The sequence below is a fragment of the Aotus nancymaae genome, unplaced genomic scaffold (assembly GCF_030222135.1).
Source record: "Aotus nancymaae isolate 86718 unplaced genomic scaffold, 86718_ANA_hifiasm-v0.15.2.pri h1tg000003l, whole genome shotgun sequence".
Taxonomy (NCBI): domain Eukaryota; kingdom Metazoa; phylum Chordata; class Mammalia; order Primates; family Aotidae; genus Aotus; species Aotus nancymaae.
In genome coordinates, this window is record NW_026988414.1 from 75006049 (window position 1) to 75032392 (window position 26344).

Here is a 26344-nt window from a genome sequence, read left to right on the forward strand (position 1 = left end):
GCAGTCAGAGCAGAGAGAGAAATGTACAGAGGGTAGGGGCGTCAAGAAGATAGAAGTTCAAAGGGAATCATATTTGAGAGCCGTGATTTTCCTTTCTTAACAGTTTTAACTAGGACCTACATGGTTTGGCAAGAATAGCACTTGAAACACTTAATCAAGACGGTGTTACTGGTGTGCTCAAAGCCTTGCGCCGGGCTTAGTCGGCTGCTGGTGATCTGGCCCTGCTGACCTCCAGCACGCCCGGCTCTCGTGTTCCCCTTCCTGCAGCACAGTGATCATGTTCCTGCCTCGGGGCCTTTGGCCCTGCTGTTCCCATCACTGGGCTGTTCCCCTCACCTCCCTTGGGTCCCCTCCAGTGCCCTCTCCTCAGAGAGGATTCCTCTCATCACTCCATTCCTTTCCTCTGAATTGTTTTCTAACACTACCGCATGTCATATACCAACTCGCCTGTTTATGGTCCGCCTCCTCTGCCGGAGCATAAGCCGTAGGAGGAAGGATGTCTCTTGCTCACAGCGGATTATCCGCCACCCACAACAATGAGGCACAGAGGTGACACTCGCGGCAAGTTTGATGAGTGAATCAGTGGCCGTTGCTGCTGCTCGGTGTAAATGCACAGGATGCTGAGATGAACAGGTACTTCTGAGAGTGCCTGGGGAAAGTGATGAGTGGGGGAGATTGAATGAGAGCGAGCTGATTAAAGACAAGTAAATGCGTATCCTTAAGGGCCCAATCAAGGAGGGGGTGCAGGATTATAATGGCAGGAGAGACAGCAAACAGAGGCAGTTTATCGTGTGACTGATGATGTGGTTTTTGCACTAGACCACTTACTACGCGTGGCTCCGGGCGAGCTTCTTAACCTTTCTAAGCCTCAATTACCTGATCAGTAAAGTGAGGCTGATAGTGCCTTCCATCTAGGGTTGTGATGGGGGTTAAATGCACTAATGGAGCCTGGCACCGGGTAAGCACCCAATCATTAATTGCGATGATGGAGTCAAGGTTGGGGGAAGAGTGTGAAACGTTGCAGTGCAAAGAGATGTAATCTCTGCGAATCTTGGTCCAAAACGTGTCACCCTGGAATAGACCTCCCTCCCAACCACTCACCCACACAAACATGTCTCTGCCTTGCCAACGCCATCACCAGCCTTTTCTCCTTTCTGACTCTTCCGAGAGCTAGCCCAGCGCCTGCCACAACACGTTTCTCCATAAGCATTTGTGGTTGCTCACTGCACTTCTCACAAACAGTGCTGCCAAGATTTTAACCTGGTCAGGAAAATCTCGATGTGGACTGGGAGAGATTAGTGTCTCCGAGCTTCCCAGGGGAAGTGGGCTAGGTAGAAAGATAGCGCTCAGAGGGCTCTGAATCATGTATAAGGCTGGAATAGTAAATGTAAGTCATAGGAGGAGAGCGGGTTTGATCTACCAGAACCTCCCTAGGGAGCCATCTGCATCCAAGGGCGGCCAGATTCCAGGAAAAGGCGTGAGGCGTTGTCTCCTTTAAGAGGCGTGGCCTCACTGCAGCCTCCGCAGAGGTGATTGGCTGAAGCGGCCGGCCGCGCGGGGCGGAACCCGGTTGCCAGGGAGCGGCGCGGGAGCCGTGAGGGGACTGCGGCGGCTGCGCGGAGGAGCGAGGCGCCTGCTGGGGTCGGGGCGGCGCGACGGCGCAGGGGCTGCGGGAAGCGCCGCGCAGGCAGTGCAGTTTCCAGCGCGGAGGCGCCGCCGCCATTGCCGCTCTCTCGGGGCGCAGCCCCGCTCGCCGGGCCGGGCCTGCGCGGGCCACCGGCGCCATGGGCCAGTGCGGCATCACCTCCTCCAAGACCGTGCTGGTCTTTCTCAACCTCATCTTCTGGGTGAGCGGGGCCGGGCAGGGCGAGGGGCCGGCGGCGGGGCCGGGCGAGGCCGCGGCGGAGGCGCCTGTGGGGCCGGGCCCGGGCCTGGACCTGGACGGGCGCTGCGGGGGCGGCGCTCAGGCCCTCAGGCGGCTGAGGCGAGGGGAGGGCCGGGTCCGAGGCCGCTTCGCGAGGTCCCCGCCGGTCCGAGCCGGGAGCCCGGGAGCGGAGGACGGCGAAGGGGGTGGCCTCGGGGACTCCGGGGCCTCCAGCCGGCGCCTCCGCGCTCGGCCCACGCGGGCTGGCTCCGCGCCAGGGGCCCCCGTCGCCCCCTGGAGTCGCCGGCTGGACGGAGGGCGCTCTTTTTAGACTCTTCCAGGACAACTGGCTTGAAATAGGATCTTCCCCGAAGGCTCAGGGTCCGCGCTCTCTGTCGGGGCCCGCAGTCGAGGGGCCGTCCCGAGGAGGGCGGAGCCGCGGGGAGGCCGCGGAGCCGGGGCGGGGGTTCCCCTTAGCGCCCTTTGTGTGTGGAGAATCGGCTGGCTCTCACCAGCCCAGAAAATGAAGGGTTTCAACGCGAGGAGCCAAATAATCCACTGACCAAGATCATCGGTCTGTTTGTTTTGGTCGTGGGGATGACCAAACCCTTGGTTAAATACATGATTGAGATGTCACAAGATTTTAAAAGTGGTGAGTTCACTTTCAATAAAAGGAGGCTTATGAAGTTTTAGGGGGCACGCCCCCGGAGAAAAGAATGTTTATAACTATGTCATCTTAGTTCGCGTTCTTATCTCATAAGGGACTTTTATAGTAAGTAACCTATGCTGTTCCTATCCATCTCTCCACCCTCTAGTCCATTTGGACTTTGCACCCGGATAACTTTTTAAAACGTTTCCTCCATCACACCACTTTATCTAAAAATAAGGAAAACAGAAGCTTCAGGTGTGGAATCAGGTTCAGCTGCTTCACCTGGTCTTGCAGCTGAAGTCCTCAGTCTGGTCCCTAATCACCTTGCCTCTCTGAATCTGTCATTTCCTTAAACACTTGAGTGCCCTGGGCAGGTTGCTCGGTCCACAGTCCCCACAGCACTCCTTGAACATTCCCGTTAGCCTTACTCTGTGCCGTCTCCTCCTCCTCCCCCCCATCGTCACTGGTCCTCATTCAGCTCTTCCGTCCCACGCATACACACACCTGTTCTGGAAAGAATCCTTTCCTCCTCCCTGCAGCCCCCAACAAGGGATAAAACTTCATATCCTAACAGCTGTCCCATAAAAGGATGCTTATGTATTAAAAAGCACTTACTACGCACTTGTATTGCCAGAATCCTTCAGGGCATTTGTGTGTGAAGAAGAATCCTGACTGGGAGGTAGGACCTGTTTGCAACCACCCAGGCGACATTGGGACTTCTGTGATTTCTTCTTTTCCAATTAGAGCGGTGTTTCTTATACTTTAGTTTGAGTTACAGGCTTTTTTATTTTATTTTTCAGTTTCATGAATTTATTGTGCAGAATGAAATGCACATACAGAACCAGTTCCATTAAGCAAAAGTCAAGTCTTTGAAGATGTGGCATGATTTGTGAATCTGACCATTATAACTGCATCTCTTGCTAATTTAATACATATCTATATACCTGCTGCTACTTTTGCATCCGTAACATTTTTTATTCCATAAAGAAAAATATCTTCTACGATGATTAAGTCACTAACTCTGATAGCATCTTGTTATAAACCAGGAGTCAGCAGTCTCCGACCCAGGAGCACAAAACGGTTAGCTACCTGTTTTTCTACAAAAACAGGTATTCTCTGAGAGCTGAGAATAGCATTTACATTTTTAAATGACTGAAATAGTATTCTTCTTTTTATTTGTTTCGTAACTGAAATAGTATTACATTTTTAAATGACTGAAAACAATTGAAAAGAATACTATTTCTTGACATGTAGAAATTATATGACATTTTCCTGGGATCCAGTAATCCCACTACTGAGTAGATACCCAAAGAAATAGAAATCATTCTGTTATAAAGATGCATGCACACATATATTCACTGCGGCACCATTCACAATAGCAAAACATAGAACCATCCCAAATGTCCATCAGTGGTAGACTGGACAAAGAAAATGTGACACATACACATCATGGAACACCATGCAGCCAGAGAAAAAGAACGAGATCATGTCTTTTGCATGGACATGGATGGAGCTGGAAGCCATCATCCTCAGCAAACTAATGCAGGAACAGAAAACCAAGCACCATGTTTTTTTAGTTACAGGCTCTTTTTTAAAGGAAAAATAATTTTCAGGAGTCCCCAAATGAGAAGAAACACTTTGTTAGCTAGTAAGCTACTTAAGAGGCAGAGATGTGGCTTTGTACTCTTTACAGTTCCTTGTGAATTTATGGCCATAACTCTTTGATTTTGAAGAATATTAGGCGACTTCTAGGTTATTCAAGCTCAGGGACTAGAATTGTTCATGTAACAAAATACTGGAAATACGGTAACCATTTTCTTTAGATTTTAAAATAACTCTAAAATACAGTAATTTAAAAATTACTCTAACAGTTCTAAGTGATTGCTTTGAATCTTTGGATAGTATGTAAATATATGTACTATTATTCCAGTGAAGAAAGTTATTTTGAACTTCAGTGGTGCTTTTTATTGTGGGTTATTGCCAAAATTGAAGTCGTACTGTTTAGTAACAATACCATTTATCTTGGTTAGTAGGGTAGTAAAGCTTTTGTGAGCTTTCATAAGGAAGTTAAGCAGATATGCCGGGGACAAATGTGGCATAGTGCAATGTAACTAATGAGGAAACAGCATTAGGTATGTCTCCCAACAAAGTATTAGTTTATGGACTGACTGTGGGAATCTGATGACGATGGGTAATGACAATTAACATTTGAGTGCTTACTACACCCCAGACATTGTGCTAAGCACATTACATGGTGTATCCTAGCAGCATTCCCATCTGGCAGGGAATATTATGTGTATTTTACAGATGAGAACTTTAAGGTTGACTGAACTTAGCACACCCAAGGTGTGGTAGAGCCTGCGTTCAAACCCAGGTTGTCCCATACTCTAGAGACTGTGGTGTTAGGACAGTGTGATTTCAGCAGATTTGTAAAGAGAAGAAACTTGTTAGAATCACTTCTCTAAAGCATACTGATTTTAACATTGCTAAAATTAGAAATTGCACCAGTATTTATATGACTATTCGTGTTGAATTAAGTCATTATGAGGAAGTATATTAAAAAATATTAAAACTCTTCCTGGGAGTTTGTAATGCATTCTTCAGTTCTAATAAGTATATTCCTATATAGGGCCCCTCCCTCCTCTTAATGCCTTGAGATGTGTAAGTGGAAGAATAAACATTCTCTCCATAGAGCATATCAGAAGTTTACCTAGGTTCCCTTGGGCAACTGTTGGCAATAAAAACTTTAACTGTGTTGTGCTGGCTCTTCACTGTCCGATGGTAATGACTGATTGTTAACAAGTGTCAAAGTTTAATTGCTTTGGGAAGACCTTTACACCTTCTTATATCTTGATATCCTGATTCAGCTGGCAGTTTGTTCACTGAGCTGTGATGTGGAGATAGATATATACCTGAAATACTCAGGCTCTAAATGATCTGACAGCTAAAATCGTTATTGTTGATTTGGTGTAGATAAGTTTGGAACAATGCTGTAAGAATGTTACTGTGGAAAGCACGAACCAAAAGTGGAAACAATCATTTCGAAAATCCTGAAGTTTGTCCTAATGGAAATAGGAAATTCCTGCTATGGTTAGCATGTTTGTCGTTTCTAAACTCATGTTGAAACTTAATCCGCAGTGTGGCAGTTTTGAGAGGTGGGGCCTTTCAGAGGTTATTGGGTCATGAGGGCTCTACCCTATTAATGGGTTTTCATGGGAATGGGACTGGTGGCTTTATAAGAAGAGGCAGAGAGACCTGAGACAGCATGCTCAGCCCCCCTCACCATGTGGTGTTCTGGGCCACCTCAGGACTCTACAGGAGCCCCTCACCAGATACGGCTCCCTTGACCTTGAACTTCTCAGCCTCCATGTATGTAAAAAATGCCTTAAATTACCCAGTTTCTGGTTTTCTGTTCTAAGCAACAGAAAACAGACCAAGACAGTTTCTCACCAAATTCTAGAATATTAGGATTTGTAGCTTGAAAGATAATCTTGGACAAGTGAGAGGACGTACAACTTGGATCTCTGTTTTTATGGAGTGATGTAGCTTTAAGTATAAGTGTATTCATGCTAGACTCATGAGGATTTTTTGAAGAAGCTTAGAAGTGTTTGGGATAAATGACTAAATTTTAACGGCTATTGTATTAAAAAGTCATTAGCCCATGCTGTAAACTGTACCCTTGTACCAAGGTCAGACAGGATTTTTAATTTGGTAGGTCATATCTGACCTAAGAGGGTGCATCTAAGACAAGTTTAAATCAGTACTTCCTAATAGTAAGTTTTTATTCTGATAAATTATTGATTAGTTAATCAAGTCCTGTGTTGACAAATTATCTTTTTTTTTTTTTTTTTTTTACCGTATGAGAAAAACTAGTTGGCTAATACTTATTTTGCTCATACTTATCTTAGGCATTTACAGGGACTGTAACAGAAAACTTTGTTCATGCTTATATAATTTACAATCTTAAATATCTATTTAGGTTGCTGTTTTTCATGAGAGGTGATAGTATAACACTGAGACGCCTGTGGAGTGGGGGAAGTACCACAAAAAAGTCAAACACCTTTTAAATAAATGCCTTTAGAAATAGCTTTGGAACACCTTCACTAACCATCATTCAGTCATATGAAATACTTTATACATACAAATTGTATTTGAAAGCCATATATAACCTTTAAAACTTATCCTGCTTTAAAAAATAAAACTTACTACAGACTTATATGTCTGTGAATTATAATTAAGGAACATTTGCTTTGTTAAACAAATATAACACTAATATTTGAGCCCCTACTTTGTGCTTATATTGCTGATAAATGATGAAAAGACAGTGAAAAATCCCTGTTCTTATAGAACTTACTTTCTGGTGAAGCAAGACACACAATTAAAAATAAACAAGAAGAATAATCAGAGTGATGTGTTATGCAGAGAATTAAAGGGTGATGTGATAAAGTGATTGGGTAGTGCTTTATCTTGGGAAGAAAATCTGGAGTATAAGAAGTTGCTGGTTGGGGTGATTTGGAAGAGATTGGGAGATTGAGGGGATTCAGAACTGAAGGAGCAGGCTATAGGCTGTAAGGCAAAAATATGCTTGCTATGTTCAAATTGCCAAGAGGTTTATACCGTCATGCTTTTGTTTAAAAAATAAAATTTCATTATGAGGTATTTCAAGTGTGGCTCCCCCTTGTCACAAATCTTTTTGTACATACTTTGTGTTTTCCAGCATTCTACACATTCAAGGTGGTAATAAGATACTTTTAAACCGGATGCTGCATCTGATATCCTGAAATTTGTTTCTCTACTTCCTGTATTTCTCCTATCATGAATGACTGCTCTGACAAAGAATATGTAATCGGAACACACCTTCAGCTAACTTTTCTTTTTCATACTTGTTTTCAATTCAGTAGAAGAAAATCTAGCTTGTCAGGAAGCAAGTACATTCTAGGAAGTGTATGTCTTAATTTGTCTTCAACAATCAAGAAAATGAATGTTTCCACTCTTACTACACTCTTTAGTCAATTGTCTGCTGACCAAGGGCCTTGTGTCCCTGAGTAATCATTTAGAACTTGGAATCAGCGGGAGCACTCCCTAGTTACAGTTTAAGGAATGAGTTACTAGCTTTCTAGGATATTTATAATGCTTTGAAATAATTTAATGAGTTTTATTCCATAAGATCCAATTCAGGTTAGACTTGCTTGATTTTTTTCAGAAAATGTATTCCATAAAATTTGTATTTAGACCAAACAGGTGTACTAAGAATCATTCATGAGTAAATGCATGTTGAATATCTACCCTTGACCTATTTTTGAGAAATAGAGTAATCATACATTCCCTGTTGTCTGACAGCTAATGGGGAGAGAGGGCAGACTTTTCATCGAATTAAATTTCTAGGTACACCTTTCCCCTAGAAATCTTACTCACAGATGGTCTCAAGTCTTTATTGAAAAATATTAACATATCTTCTTCCTCCTCCTTTTCCTCACCCTCTTCCTTTTTGTAGTTAGGCAGAGTTAATAGACTTTTTTTTTTTTTTTTGAGACGGAGTTTCGCTCTTGTTACCCAGGCTGGAGTGCAATGGCACGATCTCGGCTCACCACAACCTCCACCTCCGGGGTTCAAGCACTTTCCTGCCTCAGCCTCCAGAGTAGCTGGGATTACAGGTGCACACCACCATGCTCAGCTAATTCTTTTTTTTTTTTTTTTTTTAAAGTGAAGACCGGGTTTAACCATGTTGACCAGGATGGTCTTGATCTCTTGACCTTGTGATCCACCCGCCTTGGCCTCCCAAAGTGCTGGGATTATAGGCGTGAGCCACCGTGCCTGGCTTCAAGAGGTGCCTGTTTTATATTGGTTGGTTAAGGACACATTTAGGAATTAATTCATTGGTGAGAGAACAGCAAAGCCTCAATTTCAGACATTATTTTAACTATTATTCTGATTATGCAGGTGATATGTTTTCTCTTAAGACACTAAAAAGTATTTTAAAAAGCAAACTGATAACACCCATAGTTCTACCACCCAGAGACAACCAATATTAACATTTTGGTTTGTTTCTAATATGTGAGATGTGTGTTTTCCCCATCATACCCAGAAGCATATTACTAAAATATACTTTAAGAAAATATTTCAGGGCTGAATGCACATGTACCTCTGAATACCAGGGCTTTTTCATTTTCATTTTTGCATCCACAATTTCGTTATAACATCCCAATGAATTACCTTCTACACAAATCTGTGTTTCTGACTAACTTTCTTTTTTTTTTTTTTTTTTCTTGAGACCGAGTTTTGCTCTTGTTACCCAGGCTGGAGTGCAATGGCACGATCTCGGCTCACCGCAACCTCCGCCTCCTGGGTTCAGGCAATTCTCCTGCCTCAGCCTCCTGAGTAGCTGGGATTACAGGCACGCGCCACCATGCCCAGCTAATTTTTTGTATTTTTAGTAGAGATGGGGTTTCACCATGTTGACCAGGATGGTCTCAATCTCCTGACCTCGTGATCCACCCGCCTCGGCCTCCCAAAGTGCTGGGATTACAGGCTTGAGCCACCGCGCCCGGCCCGGACTAACTTTCTTAAGGATAGATTCCTGGAAGTGGAATGAGTAGGTATAAAGGCATTAATGCTGAGGCAGATACATATTGCCAGATTGCTTTCCAAAAAGATGATTCTGTTAGTTTGTGCTTCCTCCCATCTGAGGCCCCTTCTCTCTGCACCCTCACACATCTTTGAAATACTCCTTAACTTTATTGTTGACCAGTTTGTTAGGTAGAAAATGATACTATTTAATAGCTTCAGAAATTCTTGGTAAGAGTAGCTTTAATTTCCAAAAGAGGATTTGGAGTCTTTGGAATGGCCTTTTTTTCCCTTGAGAATTGGTAGGAGAGTAAATGAAATATGCAGGTCGTGGACTTACATAGGAAGTAATTGTGTTTAGTGACATAAACTATTCTATCACATTAGGTCAGAGTTGAAATAAAGCATGGTTGAATTAGAGAATATACATTATGGCAAGTAGAATGCTAAATGATTTAAGATGATTTTAAGACACCTGTAATGGCATAAGGGTGGAGTTTGGGGCTTTCAGAAATCCACTGTATGGAATTACCAGTGATTCTTCCCAGAAGAGAAATGAGATACATGAAAAACTAATATGACAGTACAGGAAACTCTGGATTAAATGTTAAAAGATAAACGCATACGATGGACTTCTGCCAATTTATTCCCTCTGCTTTTAAAACCTGCTTTCTTATGAAGTTGAGTACAGCATTTTTTGCTCAGTCTTTTACTTCTTGACTTTTTTTCCTTTCTCTCAATACTCCACTCACTTCTACTTTACTAATTGATTCTTTGGCAAAAATCACTCCAAAGGAGCAATTCACACAGGCAAGCAAGAATTTGTCAGGCACTGTGCTTTTAGCTGAATCAAGTCCAGATGGTGCCTTGTCTACATTGTCTTGATTCTTGCCAGTTCTAGATGTGAGTCATCATCAATGTCTACTACATACCATTGCAAGAAAATAACTTCTGTTCTTTTCTTCAGCTTCGCCCAGAATGTTCTGTGGGATGCTTTCACCTTCACATTTCTAAATCTCCTTATAGGTATACTTCTGACCACAGAGATAAAGTAGCTCTGTTGTTTCATTTTTAGTAGTGCCACATTCCAATGGCAAGTTACCATAGTTGATGAAAATGAAAGAATTTAGTAGTCTTACAGATTTTAACATTTTATTCATTTGTCTGTTTCATAGAATATTTGAAAATTACTCAAAAACTAGTTTCTAAGCTGTGGAAAATGCAATCTCATCTAAGAATGAAGTGTCTTTAAGAGATTTCACACTTGCACCTATGTAGACGAAGGGCAAAGCATAAAATGAAGTATCATACTTTTAAATAAGATGGCTTTATTTTTTAGAGAAACAGCTTCATGGACAAGCACTGGCTCTCCTAAAGTTTTAAAATTCTTAAGAGTATAGGCTTATTAAAAGCTATTATTCTTTCTGTATTTCAAACCTCAGCCTTTCGCCTAAATTTCCTTTCACTTCTTTGTAAAAAGGATGACTATTTTTAGTTCACTGTCCTGGCACAAATCCTCCTTATAGACTCAGATTTTCTCAGTGGTGACTAAAGCAGTTCAGCTGCTTCCAAGTTCTACATTTCATATCCTCTTCGGTTGCACCTCCCTCCTCTCCACCTGACTCCTTTGCAGCTGCTTTGTTGGCAAAGCTCAGATCCTTTGACAGATCTCAATCCCATCATAGCCCTTCAAAAGAAGAATTTAAGCTCACCTTTTTATAGCTTTTCTGATAGCCACAAACTTCTACATTAAAAAGCTGACGACAAAGTCCCTATGCATACTAGTTAGGAATTTCTTATAACCCTTTGTCATTTACCATACAAACTCTACTGTTTTCCATGTTCTTTTGGGTGTTTTTCATACTAATGGTTGAATATCATTACAGCAATTACTTTTGGCTGTTTTTAGGTCTTCAGTCGCTACTGGGATACCTCTTCTGTATTTTCAGAGTAACTGGTGTCATTTCATGAAGATATAAGCACCATATACAGATTTCAGTAAAAGAAGCAAAATTTGAAGCTGTTTTCAATTTAGGAAACACATCCTCTAATAAGCAATTTGATGTGTATGGTTTCATATCAGCAATCAGTGCAGTTTCCTCTTTGGTGTGTGCAACTAGTAAGTTCTTTTCACTATATGTTGCCAAATAGAGCTTTATTATACGCTCATCTTGTTGTGTGACTTGAATGTTGACTGGTTGCAGCCTGAGAAAAGAAACTGTTCTAGAGTCTATCAGAAAAGAAGAGGCAGTTTTACAAATGGCATCTCCCCACAGCCCTCCATTCCATCTGCTTTATGTGTGGTTGTCTCTGTTGTTGGTTTTTCTGCTTTCAGAAAAACAAACCAAGTCTCAGTTTCAGGTGAGTGCCCCTTTTAGGGGGAGTGGCAGCAGCAGCAGGGGAAACGTTTCCCTTGGCACATCTCCAGGCAGCACTGAGTGTGATTCTCATAGCAATCTCTTTAGATTGAAAACTCATTTTATATCTAAAATGCAAGTAGTTCTTCAGTGAACTACGTTTCAGGTTAATTGTTAAGTACATGAGTCCTTCTCTTACTTTCATTTAAATATACATAGGCTAAAACTTATCAAAAGCTCAGAAATGGAATTCATTCTTATTCAAACCTTTTAAGAAATAAATATTGCTTTTTGGATTAAAAAAAGGTTCAACATTAAAGGATAGAGAAATGCCTAGTGAAAACAAATGACGAAATTTGATTAATTTACACTTTGGATTGCTTCTAATTTAACTTGAGGACTGATACTATTTAGCAAAATATGTGTGCATATATATCACACAAGTGGTCAGTAAAAAGGGGTATTTGGTAAGATGGTTAAGTAGTTAAGTAGTGGGCATATTTCTGTAACAAATGCACCCAAATTAAAATTAAGCTGTTTCTCTCCTTTTCCCCCCACTTTTTTGCTCACCTTCATTCTCTAGTACTATGCCCCAAAAGCAAGTATGTCAGTGAACTCCGAGAACCTTTGAACAAGCAGTTTGCTATAAGTACAACATTTATATTTATGACAGATATTTATGATAAATTAATATATTCCAGTTGTAATAGCCATCAGAATTCAGCCAGCTGGATTAAGTTGCCAAATATTTGAATAGTGAACTAAAAGTATAAGCATTGAACTGAAGAGAAACCAGATACAAACCAAATACAAATACAAACCAACACAAATACACACCAAAGCTTATGATAGACATGGGAGGGTGATTTCAAGGGAAGCAGTAAGATGAGGTGTACTCAATAAATTTTAACTGATACCTGCTGTGTGCCAAGCACTGTTCTAGGTGATACAAGGCTGAAAGACAGATGGGTACAATTTGTGCTCTCAAGGTGTGTTGAGACAGGAATAGCTATAATTGCAACCATTTTGATAAATATTCTATTAGAGCCATGCACTAGGAGATGTGTATGTCCTCCAAGGTAGCTAATCCAGCCTGAAATGGTCAAGAATGGCTTCCAAAAGGAAGATGTGACATTTAAGCTTCATCTTAATAAGTGACAAGGAGTTCCCAGGCATTTGAAGAGAGAGCATTCTAGACAGAACAGCAGAGGCAAAGAAATGAGAGAATATGCGGTCCATTTGAGTATAACAGTTTTATATTGTTCACAGTGCATGAGGGGTAATGGGATCTGAGGCTGAGAAGGAAGAACAGCTTGGTTCATCATGGGACTCACTTGTCTCATCCTGATTTTAAGTGAGGGGGATAAGACAGGGCCCAAATTAAGACAAAGCACTGCAGTGGGATTGAAGAGGAATTGAGGTCCTCAAATAACGTTTTGGAAGTAAACTTGAAGTTTTGTGATTAATGGGCTATAGAGGTAGGGCAAGGAAAGAGTTAATACTCAGATGTTTGACCAGAAAAATTAGCTGTCTGGTACCTTTTGCTATGATAGGAATGTAAGGGAAGATTAGATAGGCTGGGCAGGAAGGCAGGAAGGGTTTAAGATGGGTCGACGTTGACGTGTCTCTGGAACTTGCAGGTGGAAATGTGTAGGTCTGAGATGATAGCTCAGGTAGTGAGCTACGATGACTAGTGAAGCCATGGCTTCTATAGCCCACGGAGAGCCCAGAGAATGACTAAAGAATAAGGCTGAAGACAGAACCCTGGAGATTACTCACGTCTCACAGTCCATGAAGAGAATCAAAACATGAGCAGCTGGGGAAGGAGGAAGAAAACCAGCAGTGGGGCCTCTTGGAAGCCAGAGGAAGAGAGTTTTAAAACAGTGTTTTTAAAAATTGCCCTCATTATTCTAGTTGTCTTCTCATTTTTAAAAGTTCATGTTACATTTTTAAAAAATCAAATTACTTTCCCAAATTTACATAAGTGGAGTCTTTTTCTTCCTCATCTGACAGTGATCCTAATGACCTGGTGTAAGAAAGTATACTGATGATGCCCAAGCTTACTAAATGTCATAAACTTAAGTGACTGGGTTTTCAGGTTCAGAGAAGTTAATGATATTTCCAGTACCATTGTGGCAGCTATTTCTAGTTTGAAGATGATTTATATGTTAAATTTTAAAGGATGATGAAATACTTCTTGTGAAAGTTTCAAAGTGCTCTACAAATGATAGTTCATTAGACCAAATGTTTTCAGTTACTCGGACACTGCATTTGCTTGTTTGCATATAAGCCAGTGGCACTGGGCTGCCAGCACAGAGCAGGTATCCAAAGATAGCAAAATTGACAATAGCAGAGAAAGTAAGACTGCAGCTGGAGAGGGATGCCTGGAGCAGCAGCTGAAATAAGGCACACCTATCACATGCCTTTGTGTGCTCACCTTCCCTTTAGGTCTTTAATACCCTGTTACTGGAAATGTGCTCCGAGAAGAAGCTGCCCCAGCATCACCTGGGGACTTGTTAGAAATGCACACTGTCAGGATCCACCCTCCTGAACCAGTCTGCATTTTATTCAGATCCTCAGGCAGTTCCTATTCACTTGAAAGTTTGAGAACCACCATTCTAAAGAATAATAGAGGGTTTGTAATGTTCTTCAGTGACTGAGCCCGCTAGCTTTGCCATTTCGCTGTTTCTAGGACAGCAAGATTTTTTGGAAGTGGGGTGTAGGTATCATGCTTACTAGTTGGTATATTTTCTTTCCCCTGAGGTGGGGTAGGTAGTGATTAGAACTACAGATTCTGGAGTCAGATTTCCTGAGTTCAAATCCTAGCTCTGTCATTTCTACCAAATTTCCCCACTTACTGAGGGCAACTGCAGTGAGCAAGGATCCCCCTGACACCATACTAACCCGTCTGGGATGTAGAATCGAGCTACAGTAAGCCTTTAGGGATGTGTAGGTGTGTCTTGCCATCATTGTTATTTCTTGGTTATGGTTTCTTGGTCCTAGCTGAAACATTAATTAGAAAAGTAGGTGAAGTGTGGACAACTTTTTAACTTTATCTAGGATGGAAATGCTCTTAATAAGGAATCATAGAAGATTTTTCAGCTTTACTGAAAAAAGTCTGTAACAGTTAGGGTAACTCATTAAATTATACCATACTAAGCAATATAGGAAATTTTTACCAGCAGTGCTTAGAGACCAGTACTGACTTTGTTTTCTACAGGGGGCAGCTGGCATTTTATGCTATGTGGGAGCCTATGTCTTCATCACTTACGACGACTATGACCACTTCTTTGAAGATGTGTACACTCTCATCCCTGCTGTAGTGATCATAGCCGTAGGAGCCCTGCTTTTCATCATTGGGCTCATTGGCTGCTGTGCCACGATCCGGGAAAGTCGCTGCGGACTTGCCACGGTAAGGTGTCATCAGAACATGCAGGAGTATAGTCTATAATACTCTCTTCTTGAACATGAGACTCCTTGACTCTCACAGTTGGAACAGAGTTAGCATTTAAACTTCCAGCAGTGATCTCTGATAATTGTTTTTATAATCAAGAGTGTATTTAAAGTTATTTCTTCATTTGTATATAATTTTAAACAATCTTTTCTTACAGTTTGTCATCATTCTGCTCTTGGTTTTTGTCACAGAAGTTGTTGTTGTGGTTTTGGGATACGTTTACAGAGCAAAGGTATGTTGTCTATTGTAATTCTCATAATGCCTTAAAAGTGGTTAAAGTTTCTCAAGTAAAATAGAACACATTCATTTTATCAGAGTAAACATTTTCTTTTGCTTTACTTGTTTAATCTGTATTTTAAATATCTAAAGTTAATTGGCAAATATTTACATAGCAAGACTCCTGACCTCATTTAATATAGCAGAGTATTATATAGGTATTGTTCTTGATTATAGCTATTTATAGCTGCAAATGAAAAATCAGCTGAGAAGTTTGTTCAGGTTTCCTCAGCACATAGATTGCCTATATGAGGGAGGGGCATAATTTTCTGATTTCTGCTTTAGAAGAACCAAACCTAAGATTTCATTTTCCATTGTCTCTTTAAAAAATACTTTGGTCCTGAACATAGAAAAGGATGTCATGAGTTATGATCCTACCTTCCACCCCTGTCCTGAGGAACAAGGGGTCCTGCCAACTTAGAACACGAAGGCAGCTGTTGCCAGCACTCCTTTCTTGCCTTTCATTCTTTTTAGTCATTCCTTCCTTTTATTTCACTGTTCCTTCCTTTCTATTTTGCCTGATTTTGCTGTCTACCTCTAGAACCACTTAAGGCTAAACAGGCTGCTTTAAATCAATTAATATGGGTATAATTTTAGAGGCATGGTAAAGACATAATAGACTCATTCTCATTATAACTTAATGGTTTTGAGTCAAGGGCATAATATGCCAAGTTAGTTTTCAGACCATTGATATGTAAGGTACTATACAACTGTGCTAAAAAAAAAATGCGATGGATTATGTCCCTACCTATGATCTGGTTGTCAATTTTATGGACTTCTTATATCAGTGTTAAAATTACTAGATAGGTCCAATCCTCAGAGGGATAAGGAGAATCCGGTACAAGCAAACTTCACTAAATTACACTTGCTTGCCACTTTAGTAATTGGCAGCAATAAGCTATGAAGCTTGTTTCCTGTCTTCTCTTTGCAATACATTGAACAGCAGCTGTTTCAGAAAGTACCACTTCTAAGGACTGATTTTTTTTTTTAATCTGCTGATTACTTTTGCACATTTAGCCAACTCTAAATGTTGAATAAATAAAATGAACATAATGTTGGCATTTGTCCTAAAAGTATCTTATAAGAGCTTCAGAGTTGTTTTATTTTGCCTCCTTTAGGAAAGGAAAATGAGTAGTCTTCTAAGAGCACACTGAACTTATTTGTAAAAGGAAGGCATCCGTTTATAATTCAGGACATCTATCCCAAGCCTGAACTTTTCTCCCTTTTGAATGCATTGTTAGCCTGCCATCTTGCACACAGTCTTCTCTTTGAACACTTTAATCTATGTGGTATATGTCTGAATTTTTGCCTGTCACTTTTCTCCTTCCTGCCTTCATCTATATATGAAGATGAAGGCAAGAAGGGAGAAAACTTTACAAGGAATCCATAGAGATCTGGCAACTTGTAAACATTGCATTTAAGGATATTAGCAGGACCTTTGGCTAATGTTACTTTTACTAGTATTTTTGAGGGACTGAATTCTTTGTTCTGATTCAGGTGGAAAATGAGGTTGATCGCAGCATTCAGAAAGTGTATAAGACCTACAATGGAACCAACCCTGATGCTGCTAGCCGGGCTATTGATTATGTACAGAGACAGGTGAGCTTTCAATCACTATTGGGTCAACTTTAATCTCACTGCTATTTCTATGTAAATTAGTCATGTCTCTTCACATCCATGGCTATCCTGATGTGACCAATATTTTTCCCCAGGCTTCACCCTTGAAAAGTTTATTTCATCACCTGGCTAGATAAGAAACATCTTGAACTTTTTTTTTTTTTAATCATCTGACTTTCCCTTCCCTGACCCCAGTGTGTACTCTCCCAAAGTACTTAGCAAAGGGGTGATAATGGAAGAGCGAGGTCTGTGTCCAGATAGACTCCAGGGCAGGTGGGAGGTCTCTATATCCTTTAGAAAACGAGATCAGAAAAGGCAACAGACAGACTGCCAAAAAAATTGTTATGGACAGTTTGACATACACAAAGGTAGAAAGAATAGTATAATAGATGCTTGCACCCCAACGTTGCCTCACAAATTATCAACTTTTTGTCAGTCCTTAATTACCCCCACTTATTTTTTGCTTCATTGTCTTAAAGCAAATCTCATGCTTTTCAAAGTATTTTAAACACTTTGTCATTGGAAATAATATTTAACTTGGAACCAGATATTTAACATGTAAGACATGAAGTTTTTTCTTAGTTAGAAACTGCCGTTTTTAGGCAATATACTTTTTTTTTTTTTTTTGAGACGGAGTTTCGCTCTTCTTGCCCAGGCTGGAGTGCAATGGCGCAATCTCCACTCACTGCAGTCTCCGCCTCCTGTGTTTAAGTGATTCTCCTGCTTCAGCCTCCTGAGTAACTGGGATTAAAAGCATGTACCACCACGCCCGGCTAATTTTGTATTTTTAGTAGAGACAGGGTTTCACCATGTTGGTCAGGCTGGTCTCGAATTCCTAACCTCAGGTGATCCACCTGCCTTGGCCTCCCAAAGTGCTGGGATTACAGACCATGAGCCACTGTGCATGGCCTGGCAATGTACTTTTCAAATGGAAGTTCTAGAGCTACTAGCCATGTCTCACTGTTTACATGAAATTTTAAAATGCAATTCTTTAGTCACACTGGCCACAATTTAAGTGCTAAATAGAACTTCATGTGGTTAGTGGCTACTATATTGGACCATGGAGACTTTCCATTATTATAGAAGGTTACATTGGACATCAGTGGTCTAGAGTAGCTTATTTTAAAGCTCCATAGTACATGGAACTTCAGATATTTGGGTTTTGTAAGGAATATACCTATTCTCTTCTTTTCTAGCTGCATTGTTGTGGAATTCACAACTACTCAGACTGGGAAAATACAGATTGGTTCAAAGAAACCAAAAACCAGAGTGTCCCTCTTAGCTGCTGCAGGGAGACTGCCAGCAATTGTAATGGCAGCCTGGCCCACCCTTCCGACCTCTATGCTGAGGTGAGTCTCTTGGCCAAGACTTGAGTTAACCTGATTAACCTATTTTTCACCACGTCTTATCACCATCTGGAACTTCTTTTCTCCCACCTTTTGCTTGTCTTTAATGTCATTTTGTTTTACTGTAAATTATTATAAAATGCATTGTCTTTTGCTTCAATTACGTGTCTGTAAATCTTAGCAATCATGGAATCTTTTCCCTCTTTCAGTTTCTGTCATTTTCCTTTCTGTCATTAACCTGTGAATCTGCAGCTTTCACTTTTAAAGAAGACTTCTAATGAGGATGACTGTGTTTGTTACAGGGGTGTGAGGCTCTAGTTGTGAAGAAGCTACAAGAAATCATGATGCATGTGATCTGGGCCGCACTGGCATTTGCAGCTATTCAGGTAAGCACAGCTTGCCAAGGAGCTGGTATCAGAGTGAGTTGGTTCTTTGATGTCAACCCTGAATGGTTTTCATCCCCATTACAGCGAATCTTTGTGTATGTAGGTAATGTGGAAGTGACTGAGGTACTGGCCTCCGGTTCCCCACATTTTCCGTTTCTTATCTATACACTTAGACCTAGAATAGTCTAATGAAACCAGGAATCTGGATGGGGAGGGAACTGTTTGCCTTACTGTCTTTCTTGATTAGTGAGTGGCCTGTTCAAAATATAAACAAACTCTTGTCATAGTATATTCTTTGAAGGTATTTTAATAGAATATCACATTTTTACAAAGTATATTTCTTTCAATTTGGAAATACAAGCTTTATTCAGTCTTTTCGTATGCTAGTTCTCCTTTTAGTTCTTGTTTTTCTGTCCTCACTGGTTTTATCTATTTATATACCTAAATCAAGAACTGATACTACAACTCTGGTCTCTTGCACTAAAATTTTTAAAAATAGAGACAAGGTCTCGCTCTGTCACCCAGGCTTGAGTGCAGTGACGTGATAATAGCTCACTGTAACCGTGTACTCCTGGGCTCAAGCAGTCCTCCTGCTTCAACCTCTCAAGTAGCTGGGACTACAAACATGGACCACCACACCCAACTAATTTTTATTTTTATTTTTGCAGAAATGGGGTCTCATTATGTTGCCCAAGCTGGTCTCAAACTCCTGGCCTCAAGCAATCCTCCTGTCTTGGCCTCCTAAAGTGCTGGGATTTACAGGCGTGAGCCACTGCACCCAGCATATGCTTTCTTTTTTTTTGAGACAGAGTTTTGCTGTTGTCGCCCAGGCTAGAGTAGTGCAATGACGTGATCTCAGCTCACTGCAACCTCTGCCTCCTGGGTTCAAGCAATTCTCCTGCCTCAGCCTCCCAAGTAGCTGGGATTACAGGCGCCCACTACCATGCCCAACTAATTTTTGTATTTTTAGTAGAGACAGAGTTTTACCATGTTGGCCAGGGTGGGCTTGAACTCCTGACCTCAGGTGATCCACCCACCTTGGCCTCCCAAAGTGCTGGGATTACAGGTGTGAGCCACGGTGCCCAGCCTCAGCTTACGCTTTCTTAAGCCTGAAGCTTATTTCAAGAGCTAAAAGAGCCAGGTATGATAGCTTACACCTGTAATCCCAGCACTTTGGGAGATGGAGGCAGTAGGATCCCATGAGGTCAGGAGTTCGAGACCACCTGGGCAATGAGACGCCATTTCTACCAAAAACAAAAAAAATATTTTTTAAGGAAAGTGTAGACATCTTTTAATTGTTAGATAAAACCAGTGTAATTGCTAGTTTAAATGTAAGTTGCTTGGATTGCTTGCTCTTTGTATATTTGAACAGAAGCTAGTGTAGGAAAGGCCTTTTAAAATGGCAAAAGGACGATTGTTTACTTTGCTGATATTCAAGCAGCCCTGAAATGATTCATTAAAAAGCCTACCTCTTTATTTGCCATGGTCTTTGCCCTTCTAAGCATTTACCTTGCAGCTCAGCATAGCAGTAATCTGATGATCAGCAGGGATTTATTTCATATTTTGATTATTTATGCAAACACATTCATTTAGCTAAAAATAATGAAATATGCAAGAGGTCTTTTTTCCCTAGTAGAATTCTAAACTGTGCATTCTTAATGATTTTACGTTCAATAATAAAGCTGCATTTATTAGTATGCAGCAAAAAAGCTATATAACATGAAATATGTAACATGTATATAGAAGACTAATAAAAATAAGCACTTTAGCTATGTCCCTCATCTAGTTAAGCGGCTTAGCCTGGCAGATATTTCTTTATTAAATATTTTTCAATAGGGGCTAATACATATTTTAACTAGTCTCTTAATTTAAATACGACTGTCATATGTGTTTTATACTTAAGTCACCCTGACTTAAGTAATAGCTGATAGAGCTTGATATTTTCAGTTCAGCAAGGCTGCTCAAGTTTAGGGATTCAGAGCTTTCACACACTCAAAACCTAGTGGTTTTGAAAATTTTAAAAACTTAAGGGGAGAAAATTCATCTGAAATAATAAAAGAATTTTCTCTCTTTTTTTTTTTTGAGACGGAATCTCACTCTGTCACCCAGGCTGGAGTGCAGTGGCACGATCTCAGCTCACCACAACCTCCGCCTCCCAGGTTCAAGCGATTTTCCTGCCTCAGCCTCCCGAGTAGCTGGGACTACAGGAGTATGCCACCACGCCTGGCTAATTTTTGTATATTTTAGTAGAAACAGGGTTTCATCATATTGGACATATTGGTCTCGAACTCCTGACCTCATGATCTGCCCACCTCAGCCTCCCAAAGTGCTGGGATTACAAGCATGAGCCACCCCGCTGGCCCCCTAATTGTTATTAAGAGTACCTATAAACGTCTAAGCTTTGGGTATTCAAAATCTGTTAGATTAGTGCCCTGGATATGGAACACCTGAACAAAGGCAGAAATAACTCAAAGATCAGTGAGCTTTTGTGCTTGTACACTGATCCTAATATAGAAATTTAAGGCTGAAGAGGATGCTTTGGAGATTCACCAGTTGCCGTCTTCTTCGTTTTGCCACAAAATTTAGGGCGAGCAAGGATAGTATGACATGACTGTCACACAGAGAGTGGCAACACTAAAGCTTGACCCCTGCCTCTGTTTGTACTCTGCCTCCAGTTACAAGTATAAGATTCTCAGAAGATTAAATTCCTAAATGTTGTCAGGAAACCTGACAATTAATTGACACTTCAGCTGGTTAAAATACAGAGGTAAAATGGTAGAGTTGAATAGTTATAGCAGAGTCTGATTTTTGTCTTGGTTTGCAAAACCTAAAATATTTATGATATGGTTCTTTAAGAAAATGTTTGGTGACTGTTGCTCTAGTTCATTAAATAATCTAGATTTGGGTAGGACCAAAATGAGCAAGAAAGAAAAACCTGAAAAATACCAGATAATTATTATAACAGGATTTTTTAATATAAAAGAATTAGGTTTTTTAATTTTTTTTTTTTTTTTTTTTTTTTTTTTGAGCCAGAGTCTCGCTCTGTCGCCCAGGCTGGAGTGCAGTGGTGCAATCTTGGCTCACTACAAACCTCCACCTCCCCGGTACAAGCGATTCTTCTGGCTCAGCCTCCTGAGTAGCAGGGACCACAGGTGCATGCCACCACTCCTGGCTGATTTTTGTATTTTTAGTAGAGACGGGGTCTCACTGTATTGGTCAGGCTGGTCTTGAACTCCTGACCTTGTGGTGTGGTGGCTCATGCCTGTAATTCACAGCACTTTGGGAGGGCAAGGCCAGCAAATCACCTGAGGTCAGCAGATCACCAGAAGGCGGAGGTTGCGGTGAGCTGAGATTGAGCCATTGCATTCCAGCCTGGGCAACAAGAGCGAGACTCCATCTCAAAAAAAAAAAAAAAATTGTATATACCCCTTATTAATCAGCAGGATATTTCACTTCTTTGAGAATAGCCACCCTCTTAAATTAACTCATGATCAGTTATGAATTTTATATTTAAAGAGTCTGGTCATAATAATTGACAAAAATCTAAGTTTTGATTTGTCAAGCTCCTGAGTATCTGCTGTGAGTAAGGTTTTCTACAAAGGCAATATGGGGAAAATGGGAATCGTGTCTTTACTTTAGGGTCTCATGAAACTGGCATGTCCTCAAGATAGAATGATCAAGAGCAGACTTCATAGAGAACTGTTTCCCAAGGCATTGTTGCTTTTTTCCTGGTCTCTATGCCATGTGTGAAGCCAGTGGAGACTGCTCTTTCCTCCTCCTCCTCCTCAATTACCAGTTATTCATTAAAATGAGTAACTTCCTCTTCCTTCCCCTCACACCTTGGCAACATTGCAAAATATTATATAAATGGACTCATACAGTTTGCAACCTTTTGTACCTTCTTAAAAACAAATTAGTGCGTTTTGGATATAGATCTGCTTTTTTAATTTCATGGCTGCATAGTATTCCATTTTATGGACATACTTTGATCAACATTAATGGACTGTTTATAGCAAAAGTTTATAACCATGAAATTACAGGATCAGAATGTATGAATGAATTTTGATAGGTATTTCCAATTTTTTTCAGCAGAGTGTTTCTAACGTGTAAGAATTATCATTTTTTGTGTAAGAATGCCTATTTCCCCATACCACCACCTACATAGTATATCATAGAACATTTTACTTTGGCAGTCAGTTTTTTTAATCACCACTTGTCATTTGTTTTGCAATTTTTGCAGTTGCTGGGTGTTACATTTGGGCTAAGTGAAGTTTAGTTCTTATGCCTTGAATATTGCAATAGAGCATTTCATTGCAAGAAATAATGTTGGAGCTAAAATATTTGTGTAATATTTCCAAGTCTGTTGTTGGAAAATTTCAAAAATCAATGAAATTTCAGTATAGCAGGCCTTTGGAAATGAGCCTGTAATACTTAATGGTGAGGATGAGAAATTATTGTATAGAGCTTAATGTTCTTAAGCAGACTGATTTCCAAGCATGAGTAGAATTTTATCAAGCTTATTTAATTGTTTTAAGATCAATACAAGTTGACTTCATTGAAATAAACAAATCAGGAAAGAAATACTTATTTCAGACCTCATTTTCAAAATGCTTACTCCTCCAATAGAAGTTAACCAATTGAAAGGAATGTGGGGAGGTGGGGGCGGGAAGAGAGGTTTTTTCCCCCTAGCAAGTCAGTGATTTCTGAGCTTAGCATTTTTATTGCTCAGTTTAACATTGCCTATGAACATAATTGTGTTTGAGTTTATAGCTGTTCTAACAGTGTTTTGATGTACAGAGAACAGAAATGTATTTCTCTAGGAATTAGGTACTACATCGGTCTAGAATTGACTGAAATTATTTAGTAAACTTTAAACAATATTCACCTCTTAAGTGTGTTTAAGGTGCTTTGCACTAGTAAGCACTCAGCAAGTAGTGAAACTGATGGATTTGAGCAGCGAATGTATATTCCAAATGGGCAGAATATAGGTTAATGTGAGGGTAGAATTGGAGTGGGTGACTTTATGCCATGGAGAATTCAGATTGAGGGCATCATCGTGTGTATGTGTGTCTTATTAGTAGTTAATCTTCCACTTCAAACTTCGAGAGTCTGTTTATGAATTGGGTACATTTTGCTGAAATTAGATTGACCCCTATATGTATAGAGGGTCCTGTCTTTTAAAATCAAATAACTGAGACTTTTCTCCATCAATGAGAAGTTAGAACAGCAAATTAACTTTGTATTATTTAGTCCTTTGGTTACTGTTTATATTTTGTGAGAAGGTAGGTCAAGAATTCTAGAATCATTTTCTCTTTAATCCAGCTTTATCCTTTTGCTTATCCAAAATAACATGGCATGACTTTATTACTATTCCAATATGCTACCACAGAAGGAATAGGACTTATTAAAATAAAATGATGAAGGAAGAGTGACCTTTCAAAAGTAATATGTATGTAATACCACAAAACCATGAATTTCAAAAACAATAAATGTGAAGGAAACAGAAACTTTCCAACTGCTTTTTTTTTGGCCTCAGAGTTGGTTTTCTACCATAGGGCTATTCACATACTGAATTTTGTGGATTGCTATAAAGCCCGTTTCTCCAAAAACCAAAAGGCCTGAAAAGACCATTAAACACACACATTCTTGCTCATTCTACTCCCCAGACCTTTGCTATCCAGATGGTAACCACTAGCCACATGTGTCTACATATACATTAATTTAAATAAAAAAGAAAATGCAGCTCCTTAGTTGCAGTAGCTACATTTCAGGTTCAGTAGCCACATGACGCTAGTGGCTACCAAATTTGACAGTGCAGACGTGGAATGTCTCCATCGCTGCAGAAAGTTCTTTTGGACAGCACTCAAGAGACTGGTAGTGGGGATGCCAAATAAGAGAGACTTGATTCCCTGCTTTCACAAAGAGTTCCTGGGAGGGAAGCTGAAGCTTAAGACTTAGTTCCTTAAATAATGTACTCATAAGAAATTTCTTGTATCACTATTGTTATTGCCTTTTTGATGATTTGAAGTCATTGAACTTTGAAACAGCTCTATTACCAACAAAGAAATACACACCTGCCATGAGAGGGTTTTCAGCCTTTCTTCTCCATTGTTTTCTTTCAACAGCTACTGGGCATGCTGTGTGCCTGCATCGTGTTGTGCAGAAGGAGTAGAGATCCTGCTTATGAGCTCCTCATCACTGGCGGAACCTATGCATAGTTCACAACTCCAGCCTGAGCTTTTTGGTCTTGTTCTGATTTGGAAGGTGAATTGAGCAGGTTTGCCGCTGCTGGCCTCCGGAGTTCATTTAATTAAAGCACATGTACACTGGTGTTGGACAGAGCAGCTTGGCTTTTCATGTGCCCACCTACTTACCTACCCACCTGTGACTTTTTTTCCCTTGTTCCAGCTGACTCTTCATGCCCCTAAGATTTTAAGTACAATGGTGAACGTTCTAATTTCAGAACCAGTTGTGAGTCATGTAGTGTGGTAGAATTAAAGGAGGACACGAGACTGCTTCTGTTACCTCCAAGTGGTAGCAGGACTGATGCTGAAATGTCACCAGGTCCTTTCAGTCTTCACAGTGGAGAACTCTTGGCCAAAGGTTTTTTGGGTGGAGAAGGAGGAAGCCAGCTATCTGGTTAAGGGTAACACCAGATGGTGCCCCTCATCAGTGTCCTCTTAAAAAATATTTACTGTAGTCCAATAAGATAGCAGCTGTACAAAATGACTAAAATAGATTTTAGGATCATATGGTGTATATCTTGGTTCATCTTCAAAATCAGAGACTGACCTTTGAAACTAGTGGTTTTTAATCAAAGCTGGCTTTATAGGAGGAGTGTAATGTATGCACTACTGTTTTAAAAGAATTAGTGTGAGTGTGTTTTTGTATGAATGAGCCCATTCATGGTAAGTCTTAAGCTTCTTAGAAATGATGTACCCATGTAGACTAGCAAAATAGTAAGTAGATGTGATCTCAGTTGTAAATAGAAAAATCTAATTCAATAAACTCTGTATCAGCCCCCAACACGTCATTTTTCATTATTTGGGGGATATTTCGATTCCAGAGCAGCAGTGTAATGTTTGCTTTGTTGGTGCTGTCTGTAGTTCAGCATGATTTGCATGTGTTTTCATTACAGCTGTTGCCGATTCTAAAGGCCTTGATATTCAAAAAAATAAGTGCTTTCAGTTCAGTACAGTATATCCTAGAAATATGGAGCTCTGCATTGTGCAAGGCACTGGGTGAGACTGTCCTTGTCTTCAAGGAGTTCGGAGTCCTCGTATAGGAGACATACACAGGAACAGATCATTTTCACACTGCAGTGATTGTACTAATAGAAGGGGCAGCCCCGAGAGGTCAGGGGTGATGCCCAAGTGTGGAGGCTGGATAGGCTTTGTTGAAAGATGGTACACAGGTTGTGTGCAGGGAGCTTAAAATACAGGCTGGGGAAAGAAGTTGGAGAAGAGGAAAGCCCAAGTCCTCTAGCGTCTTACAGGACATCGTGTGGAGGTGAGCCATGACTTGTAGGTGCAAGCAGCTCTTCAGAGGTTTGATTTGGAAGGTGAACTGAGAAGAAGGTGGTGATGCAAGCCAGCCGCGCCGCAGCCAGGATGAATTGGAGAGGCGTGACTGGGTTTCAGTTAGGCTGGCGTAGCAGTTGAGGAGAGAGCTTGGCAGCGGGCAGCAGGGCACTGTTGGGGACAGTGGTGAGTGGTGGACTCGGGCTGTTTGGAGGCAGAATAGTGGCGGCATTTGATCACTGATTGGATGTAGGACGGAGAAGAAGGGAGGAATCTAGGATGAGTCCCAGGTTTCTGGCTCAGTCAACTGG

At 40.7% G+C, this 26344-nt stretch overlaps 1 protein-coding gene across 1 annotated transcript; it reads left to right on the top strand.

The window, feature by feature from the left end:
- Window positions 1-1758: 1758 nt before the first annotated feature.
- Window positions 1759-25539, top strand: TSPAN3 (tetraspanin 3). The gene is made up of 7 exons (XM_021668259.2): window positions 1759-1847; window positions 14655-14846; window positions 15046-15120; window positions 16662-16763; window positions 17978-18130; window positions 18430-18513; window positions 24639-25539. Exons 1-7 carry the CDS (start codon window positions 1785-1787, stop codon window positions 24729-24731), a joined length of 762 nt encoding a protein of 253 aa, XP_021523934.1. The 5' UTR covers window positions 1759-1784; the 3' UTR covers window positions 24732-25539.
- The last annotated feature ends 805 nt before the right edge of the window (window positions 25540-26344 follow it).